This window comes from Physeter macrocephalus, chromosome 18 (assembly GCF_002837175.3).
Source record: "Physeter macrocephalus isolate SW-GA chromosome 18, ASM283717v5, whole genome shotgun sequence".
Taxonomy (NCBI): domain Eukaryota; kingdom Metazoa; phylum Chordata; class Mammalia; order Artiodactyla; family Physeteridae; genus Physeter; species Physeter macrocephalus.
In genome coordinates this window covers 8,930,089-8,939,426 of record NC_041231.1, presented here as the reverse complement: position 1 = coordinate 8,939,426, position 9,338 = coordinate 8,930,089, and the positions used below count along the sequence as shown (strand labels likewise).

Sequence of the window (9,338 nt, the reverse complement as noted above, 5' to 3'; positions counted from 1 at the left end):
CGCCGGGCCACCCTGGCTTTCTTCAACTCCGCCGTGCACAACAAGCCCTCACTGGTCCGCGACCTGCTGGACGACATCCTGCCCCTCCTCTACCAGGAGACGAAGATCCGCCGGGACCTCATCCGAGAGGTGAAGCCGTGGGAGGACAGAGCCGGGAGCCCTTGGGTCTGACTGCTGCGGCTGGGGCGAGGGTTAGGGTCAAGCTCATCAGAGCCAGGTCCGGCCCACAGGGCCAAGTTTGCCCTGCCACTTCCCAGCTGTGTGACCCTGGCCGGGGCAACCCGATCCTCTCTGAACCTCAGTTTCTCCTCACGGGCAAAGGGAGGGAAATAACTGTGTCCACATTTTAGGGTTGTTGAGAAGATGTTTAATGAGTTAAATCCTGCAAGTGCTCAGAACTGCTCCTGGCACACAGTCGGTGCTCAGTGAATGTCAGCAACTCTTGTTAGCACTCGACATTCAGCAGGTGTTCGTGGAGCACCAGCCCTGCGTCCAGGCGCCAGGACCAGACATGAGGCACCAGGAAGCTCATGGCCTCCTGAAGGAGAGGGAGGGATACCCTCTCTGCCGATTATTTAAGTTACTTAGAGCACTTGGTGAAGTTAGGATTTAAGAGGCAGAGATTAAAAGTGATTTAACAGCCAACTCATTGCCCGATATAATGAGAAGGGCTGAACCACCTGGCATCGCTGAGGAGGATGTGACTCTGTTTAGAGGGGTTAGGAAAGTTTTCCAAAAGGAGGGGACATTTGAGCTGGGCTTTGAGGGGTAAGAAGGAGTTACCATTAAGAGCAGAGCCTTGTGGTTATAACTTCAGAGAGACCTGGGGTTTTAATTCTGGTTGAGCTATTTACTAGCTTGGGCTAGTGTCCTTGGGCAAGTTAGTTAACCTTTCTGAGCCTTAGTTTCCTCATATATTAAATGGAGTTAATGGTAACACTGTCTTCCTGGGACTGTTGAATGAGTAAAATGTCATCTGTCAAGCCCTCAGCACAGTGCCTGGCACATCGTAACTGCTCAGTAGATTCTAATACTTGTAATTATAATTACTGTTACTATTATTATCAAAAGGCATCATGGGCTGAGCAAAGGCATGGAGACTTAAGGGTCTAAGGCATGATTTGGGGATGGGACGCAGTGCTGAACCACAGAGGGAGGGGAGCAGCAGGAACCTGGGAAGGTGTCCTTATGCCCTGGGGTCACAGCCCCCAGCCCGCTGTCATCCCTCCCTCCTGCAGGTGGAGATGGGGCCCTTTAAGCACACGGTGGACGATGGGCTGGATGTGCGGAAGGCGGCCTTCGAGTGCATGTACTCGCTGCTCGAGAGCTGCCTGGGACAGCTGGACATCTGTGAGTTCCTGAACCACGTGGAGGACGGCCTGAAGGACCACTACGACATCCGGGTAGGACGAGCCCCCTGCCGGACCCAGGCCCACCCCGCAGCGGGAGGACAGCCAGGCGCCACAGGGCCCGCTTCTTGTTTGTCCCCCACCCCTGCCCCAGGAGCCCCCGTGAAAACAGCTGCTTTGTTCTTTAACAATAAGAAAAAGAACCCGCGTCTCACGCCTTTGGTGGGCGTCTACGCTGGGCAAGCTCTTGGGAGGATGGTTTGACCAGAACTAGAAAAATGTAGAATTTAGAAACATTTTATTTTTTTATTTTTATTTTTGGGGGATTTTTTTTAACATCTTTATTGGAGTATAATTGCTTTACAATGGTGTGTTAGTTTCTGCTTTATAACAAAGTGAATCAGCTATACAAATGCATACATCCCCATACCTTAGAAACATTTTAAAATTTAGAATTCTTAGACACTCCGTGAACTGACTTCATGGACTGACTCCTAAAAATACATTCAGAGTTTTATGTGAGAGATGGTTCTCCACAGCTTTCTGGGAGTTGGGAAAGGCTGGCAGCTACCAAAATGTCCACTCATGGGGAGCTGGCTCAGTAAACCGGGTACCTCCAGCCATGGATGGGATCCTGGCAGCATTACAAGGACGGAGAGGGATCTCTGTGCTGGCATGGAAGGTGGCCAAGACCCACTGTTAGGTGATAAGTGAGTTGTAGAAGTTTGGGCCATTTTTTTTATTACCTGTGAGGGAGACAGGTTTTACTTTCTATCCTTGTAGCTTTTTAAAATACATACAATGAACATGAATCATTTTTGTAATAAAAAACCAGTGTAAAACTATCAAAAGGAATTATGCTTGTCTTAAAGGGTTTAGACAATCTAAAAGTGAATAGAGAAGTGAGTAGTAATCACCCAAAAGTTCCACTCCACCTAGAGAGAACCACTGTTGTAAATCTCAGTCTTTCCTGGGAAAATGCACAAAAACATCCCTTAATTTCATCAACCAATATTTGGTGAGTGCCAGTACACACGGGTGGCAGGCAGGCAGGCTGGCTGCTGGAGCTTGGGCTTGAGCTCCAGACCTCTGCTCTTCCCCAGGGCCTGCTGCTTTCGGTCCTGGGCCATTTCACCAAGAACTGTCTCCTTCCTCCTGGGCAGATGCTGACCTTCATCATGCTCGCCCGACTGGCTACCCTGTGTCCTGTGCCTGTCCTGCAGAGGGTGGACCGGCTCATCGAGCCCCTCAGGGCCACCTGTACCGCTAAGGTAAGCCCCCTGCCCAGCCCTGGGCACACCTGCTGTGTTCTCTGCAGATCGTTCATGGTTACTGTTTACTCAGAATCTCCTGCAGTACAGGTGGTGTATGAAGTGCTTTATTCGATCATTATTATTGCCCTACAGTGTACTTCTTATTCTTACCATTATACACACAAGGAAACAAAGGTTCAGAGAGGTTAAGTTATTGACTGAGGCTACACAGTAAATTGCAGAGCTGGGATTCAAACCTAGCTCTTTCTTTCACTCATTGAACACTTCCTGAGTGTTGGGCCTTGTGCAAGGTACTAGGGATGCAACCTTGAACATGGTGGACTCCCTCCTCTCACATCCTAATTGGGAAACTGAGTCAGACCCTTAGAAAGAGAGAAGTCACTGACTGATTGGTATAGGGCAGTTAGCCTGGAGTGCCTCAAGGTCCGGGGAGGATCTGGGGCAGAAGGCTCATGGAAAGCTGTCACGTTGAGAACAGCCTATCACACCCAGTAAATGCCTGCTGAATGCAAGAACTAATTTGGGTTTTGGAAGCGTAGGAATTAACCAAAAAGAAAGCAGAGTATTTTAGATTGGAGCTTAAAGAGGGGTCACAGCTCTTAGGGGGCAGAGCCATTTGAACCCAGGACTGTCCAGCTCCACTGCCAAGCTTTTCACCTCTACCTGAGCCTCTGCGGGGAAGAGCCTGAGTGTTGTCTGGGCTGAGTGTCCTGAGAGCAGAGCAGAAGGGATCTGGACTTTATTCCATAAGCAGTGGGGAAATTCCTGAGATTCTGTGAATAAGCGGGAGAGGTAGGGGATAAAGCAGTGGAAAGCAGGCGAGGCAGCTTTGGAAGTCTACCCCCCAGCTTGTCTGCAGAATGGGCGGCAGAGGCAAGGACTTGACCAGTGGTAAGAGGCCAGCTAGAAGGCTGTCACGGCAACCCATTCATGAAGTCCAGTGGTGCCGAGAGCCTGCTTTAAGCGCAGTAGATAATGATAGGAGATGGCGCATGAGCGGGGGAGGATGACAGGTGACCAGGGAAATGCAAGGCCGTGTTCAATAAAGGATGGCTCGTTGTTCATTCCTTCCCGCCTTAGGTCAAAGCTGGTTCTGTGAAACAGGAGTTTGAGAAGCAAGATGAACTGAAGCGCTCCGCGATGAGGGCAGTGGCTGCCCTGCTGACCATCCCAGAAGTGGGGAAGAGCCCCATCATGGCTGACTTCTCGTCCCAAATTCGATCCAACCCCGAGCTGGCTGCCCTCTTTGAAAGCATCCAGAAGGATTCTGCTTCAGCCCCCAGCACAGACTCCATGGAGCTCAGCTAGTGCTCCCCCACCCCCTGAGGACCCCAACTCACAAGGAGGCCCACTGAAGCCAGAGCCTCACCCTCCCAGCACCACAGGCCTCTAACTTTTGCCCCTTATCCATCTCATCGGGGCCCTCCCTCTCCTGGTCGGGCACCTTCTCCAGGGACCCCAGTCAGAGCTGCAAGGCTGCCAACAGTTGGGCCCTTTTAACTCAGGACAGTTATTCAAAGCAGGTGTGGTAGTTCTTCCAAAGCTTCCACGGAAGATGGATGGGACCTCCCACAGGTCAGCCTGGCTCCTTCAAACTGGGGGTCCCAGCCTCACCAAGTACTTAGTATTTAGAAATACTTTTGTGCTCACAGCTGCAGAAATCTTAGGAGGCAGCTGGATGCCTTCCTCCCCGCTGTCCCGGATGTGTCATTCACACTACTCCCACGTTTTCACCTGATCTGATGTGCCAAAAATTAGTGCTTTGGCTGGGCATCTTAAAAACTCAGGTACCTCCCTGAGCTATTCACACTTGAGAATCCAAAATGCTTTCTTTCTCATTGGCAGTGATCAGTCGGGAACGTGCCCTGTTTTTACAGAGGCAGGTGAGTGGGGTAGGGAATTAGGTGTTTTTTTCTAATCCCAGAACTCTTGCGTAGCAAACCGAGCGACAGGAAGGCACAAATGAACGAGTACAAACCACTTTTCACGTCCACCCATCGAGGTGTAACCCGGTGGTTTGTGAACACATCCTTTCTAGTTTTTAGTATCAAGGACACAGAAACATTAAGCGACAGGCCAAAGAATTTTCTGCTATCCCAGGTTAATAAAGGACAGATCCTAAACTGTTACTGTTTTCTCCGCACAATTCCTCTACTCAGTAGTCACAAGACTATCAGAATGCTTCCCACGTCAATTCAAAGAAGTCACACAACGACCAAGAGTTTACTCAGACGTTTCAGACTGAGTTTTGAACAGGAGCCAATCTGTACGAAAGACATTTATCTCCTGAACTAGAGGCCTTCAATCCAATCTTGTGCTATAGCGTGCCACATGCCCTGTTCCATGTGACCTGTGCTGCCACTTAATACCATGTCTTGGAAAAATGGCCTCTTAGCCTCATAAAACAGCTGAGTTCTAGGTACCGTTGACTAAGGTCTAGGACTGTAGTTGAAAAGCAAACTTGATTGTCCTCAGTCTTCACAAGAACGACTACTTGCTCCAAGATGCCAGGTCCTTCGACCAGGGGTCTCAGAACCTACCGTGGTCTGAGGGCCACATCTTCCTGAGCCCACCTGGAGCTGACCAAGGCTGCTCTGGGCACCTGAGGCCTGGGCCCCAGGAAGGAAGGATCATGTATCCTTTACAAACGCCTTCCAAACAGAAGGTTCCACAGAGCACGAGCAGGCAAAAGAGCAATCTCTGTGACAAGCTGTCAAACAAACGGAAGAGTAAAACCAAGGGGGAGATGCCAGATGGCCGTTTTACGGTTTTATTAAACAAAACGTGCACACGAGCTGTCTATTCATTTTCTTCGCTGCGCAGCCTGGCGTTGGGATTGGTGACTCTGATGGCCAGCTGGGCTGCTCTCTCCACAATGGCTTTGCGGTTCTTGGAGGAGACGTTGTGCGCAATCTCGGCACAGTAAGACCTGAAAAAGAATCGGTACATGAGTAAGGAGGCCACCCTGGAAAACACGCTTACGTGTTCCACCGGGCAGGCAATAGCAATAGCCCTGGTCACTTTGCTTCCAGCGCTGCAGCACTGGAGAGACGGGGGACTGCTAGCTCCCCTAATTCCATGCCGCTAGCAACACAGCTCTGCAGTGTTCCCTGGTAGTGATCCCTCTCATTTAACCCTCCCAGCAGCCTTGTAATCCAGGTAGCGCCTCCACTTTACGGACGAGGAAACCAAGGCCCACAAAGTGGAGGTGAATTCCCAAGCCACGCACAGGCCAAGGATGGCTCAGCCCCAGACTCCAGGTTCAAAGGTTCTCCCTCAGTCCTTTGAACCAAGCCGCCCAGCTCAAGGCAGTCTCAAGGAGCTTGGACTTGCCCATGAAAAGTTTAGGTACTTTCTGCAAAGCAACCATCAGCAAAACCCAACACCAACAGCCTGATTAAGCCAAGGGCTCCCCAGCCCAGACCATAAACATTTTGCCTGTTTGCTGCAGACAAATTCAACTTGAAAAGTAACAGTGCCTGAACTCACCCAGTGAATGACAACACCTAACATTTCCTGAGCTGGTGCCAGGTATCGTTCTATTCATTCCTTCACAGCCACACCACACCCCGGTTTGACAACAAAGTGGCCTAATGTGCACATTTCAGTAAGGAAGTGATTTATGAAGCCATCAACAGTGAATGAAGAAGACACTCTACCCCAGGAGGAATTTCAGCAGAGAGAGGAGTAAGACTAGGGAGTGATTAAATAAGGCAGTGGGCACAGTTCTTTTTAAGAACTCTGCAGGGAAACAGCTTCAAAGCAAGAGACAAACCAATCCAGAGAACTTCTTTTGTTTTATGTAAAGAAGTCCACTCAAGTCCAATATCTTAAAACATTTCCCTAATCTTTATTTCCAAGGAGACTTAAGTTGCATCACACTTTTTTCATTTTTCAAAAACTCCCCAAGTCCTCATCCATGTGTATTTAATAATCACAATCACACTGCACGTACTTCAAATACTTTCCCCTCTGCTTGGGCATTTTCCACACATGACAACCATTTTTAACGTACGCACAACATTCCAGCCGGCGCTTGTAACCCCACCGTTCACCAATTATACATAGCGCAGTTACTGCTGCAATGATCAGCTTACAGTTTCCCTACTTTTCAATTATTTCAGGATAAATGCCCAGAAATGGAACTTGTGAATTAAACTAGATCCAGAGTATTTCTGTGCCTCTTGATACAAACTGCCAAGCTGCTATTAATAAAAGACTTATCTAAAAAGACTTATCTTATGGCAACCAACTACATTTGCACAGCAATCATCTTTGCTACACAAAAGATACTAAACTGCATCTTTCTGTCACAATTCTCTATCAACCTACTTACTGCAGTTTGGGCATCCAACATTAATTCCTATGCTCATCCTTTCCAAAGAGTATCTGCAGCATTTCAATGCCTGGCTAGATTTCTGACCTAGAGAAACTCAACTGAAAGTGAGAATAATGGTCGTTTATTACTTGCGTCTACAATTACTACAGGTAAAAGATCTTTGTAAACATACGTACACACAGATGTTACTGGTCACTCTCTCCATGTCCTTTCTAACTCACCAAGAAAATGCAGGTTTTTTAGCTCCTGTTTAACAGGAAGGGAAGAAAACAAACTGTCCTCTGCTTAACCAAAAATTACCATTCCCCCAATCCAGATTAAAACTGTGTCTAAGTCACTACCCGTGAGAGATCTTTTCTTATCCCACTGCCCTAGTTTGGCCCTAAGCAGAGACCAAAAGTCTTACACACAGAGCTCGCCAACTGTCTAAATTTCTCGGGCTTCCCTGGTGGCGCAGTGGTTGAGAATCCGCTTGCCGATGCGGGGGACACGGGTTCGTGCCCCAGTCCGGGAAGATCCCACGTGCCGCGGAGCGGCTGGGCCCGTGAGCCGTGGCCGCTGAGCCTGCGCGTCCGGAGCCTGTGCTCCGCAACGGGAGAGGCCACAACAGTGAGAGGCCCGCGTACCCACCCCGCCCCCCACACACAGAATATCTCAAAACACTAAAATAATGCTGTGAACCCCCATGCCCTCTTGCACCCCTACAACTCTGTGTAAGTTGTCCTCTCGGCCTGCAGCCTTCCCCCCATTTCTCCACTTCCGATCAGAGCCCAAAATGAGGCAGCAACTCCTCTACTCCTGTAGCCTTCTGAAGATACCTGTGGCCACAGTGTAAAGTGTCCCTTAGGTCTGAGGCTACATTTCATGCCACCCCCCGCATAAGTAATGCTCTGAAAGTGACTGCCAGAGGCTACAGCAGGAGCCGTGCTGTCAAGCTCAAGCAAAGCCACTTACTCTCTTCTGGTCCTGGGTCTCTACGCTTTTCAGGGCAGCTCCCAACCCACATCTCTCCAGCAAAGGAAGCACTCTGAAGTCCCCAACAAGCACCGCCCAAGCTCCTGAGGACACACCACTCCTCCAACTGCAGTCCAGAAGGCCCAGAGTCCCTGCCCAAACTGCTCACACACGCGGGCTTCTGACGCCTGAAGCCAGAGGCGGGAGCCGGCTCACCTGTTGCACATCAGCAGCACTTCCAGCTCCTTGACGTTGTGGACCAGGAACTTCCGGAAGCCGCTGGGCAGCATGTGCTTGGTTTTCTTGTTGCTCCCGTAACCGATGTTGGGCATCAAGATCTGGCCCTTGAATCTCCTGCGCACCCTGTTGTCAATGCCTCTGGGTTTCCGCCAGTTCCGCTGAAAGAAAACACACGGTCGGTGTCTGTGAAGACGCTAACCCTTCCTTTCGGAGAAAAAAGGGACCAGATGAAAAGGAAACGTGCGGAACAGTAGTTGCCTTCGGGGAACAGGATTTCTCTACATTTTTTCTGGTGGAAAAAAACAGGAGCTTCTGCATCTGACCAGCAGGAATACGGATCCAAATTCACACTCCTTCCAAGCAAAGGAAAAGGAGACTACATACCCATGGGATGTGAGGAGACCATGTATAAAGTAAGATGAAAAGCATGGCTTTTAACATCACAATCAACACCTAAGTTTTCTCATCTATGCAATAAGTGTAATCTATCTCTCATATTGTCATACGGCCACCTGAAATATAACAAATATGAGCCTCTAGACACCTCAAAACAGGCAAGTGTCCCTTGCCGTTTAAATTTCAATTTACACATCAAGAGACTGAGTGCCAATAAGGCAGAGACACCTGGGATTCTAGAGAACTCTACCACCAGCCACAGACCAGTTCACCTACCAAAGATCATCTGAGTTGGGGATGTGAGAAACCCAACAGCCTGTTTAGGAACCCCCTTCTTCACCCCAACACACACTTCCGTCCTGGGCCACATACCTTAATTTTGACATATCGGTCTGACTGGTGCCGGATGAACTTCTTGGTCCTCTTTTTGACGATCTTAGGCTTCACGAGGGGTCTGAGGGCAGCCATGATGCCTTCAAGAAAGAGGCAAGAGACCATGTCAAAGATGAGTCTTGGGGCTTCCCTGGTGGCGCGGTGGTTGAGAGTCCGCCTGCCGATGCAGGGGACACGGGTTCGTGCCCCGGTCCGGGAAGATCCCCCATGCCGCGAAGCGGCTGCATGGCCGTTGAGCCTGCGCTCCGCAATGGGAGAGGCCACAACAGTGAGAGGCCCGCGTACCCAAAAAAAAAAAAAAAAAAAAGATGAGTCTTGGAAGGAGGCTTTCCCACCCTGCCTGGGGCTTAAACTTTGTTGCAGAGTATCATCCAATCACCAGCTACTGAGCAA

At 49.6% G+C, this 9,338-nt stretch overlaps 3 protein-coding genes across 3 annotated transcripts in view; 1 reads left to right on the top strand and 2 right to left on the bottom strand.

Annotated features, from left to right (window-relative positions):
• Positions 1 to 6: 6 nt before the first annotated feature.
• On the top strand, positions 7 to 4,527 carry CAND2 (cullin associated and neddylation dissociated 2 (putative)). The gene is made up of 4 exons (XM_028478790.1): positions 7 to 129; positions 1,239 to 1,403; positions 2,513 to 2,620; positions 3,704 to 4,527. The coding sequence occupies exons 2-4, from the start codon at positions 1,245 to 1,247 to the stop codon at positions 3,929 to 3,931; spliced, it is 495 nt and encodes a 164-aa protein (XP_028334591.1). The 5' UTR covers positions 7 to 129; positions 1,239 to 1,244; the 3' UTR covers positions 3,932 to 4,527.
• Positions 4,528 to 5,379: 852 nt separating this feature from the next.
• Positions 5,380 to 9,056, bottom strand: LOC102990168 (60S ribosomal protein L32). Its single transcript, XM_024123884.3, has 3 exons — positions 8,925 to 9,056; positions 8,133 to 8,314; positions 5,380 to 5,552 (listed from the first exon to the last, which is right to left on the bottom strand). Exons 1-3 carry the CDS (start codon positions 9,048 to 9,050, stop codon positions 5,423 to 5,425), a joined length of 438 nt encoding a protein of 145 aa, XP_023979652.2. The 5' UTR covers positions 9,051 to 9,056; the 3' UTR covers positions 5,380 to 5,422.
• A 264-nt stretch (positions 9,057 to 9,320) lies between these two features.
• The window catches only part of LOC114484210 (60S ribosomal protein L32-like), a 4,882-nt gene continuing 4,864 nt past the window's right edge, over positions 9,321 to 9,338 (bottom strand). Inside the window, exon 4 of the mRNA XM_028478819.2 lies at positions 9,321 to 9,327. Within this exon, the coding sequence (XP_028334620.1) occupies positions 9,321 to 9,327 (7 nt within the window). The remainder of the gene's footprint in view (positions 9,328 to 9,338) is intronic.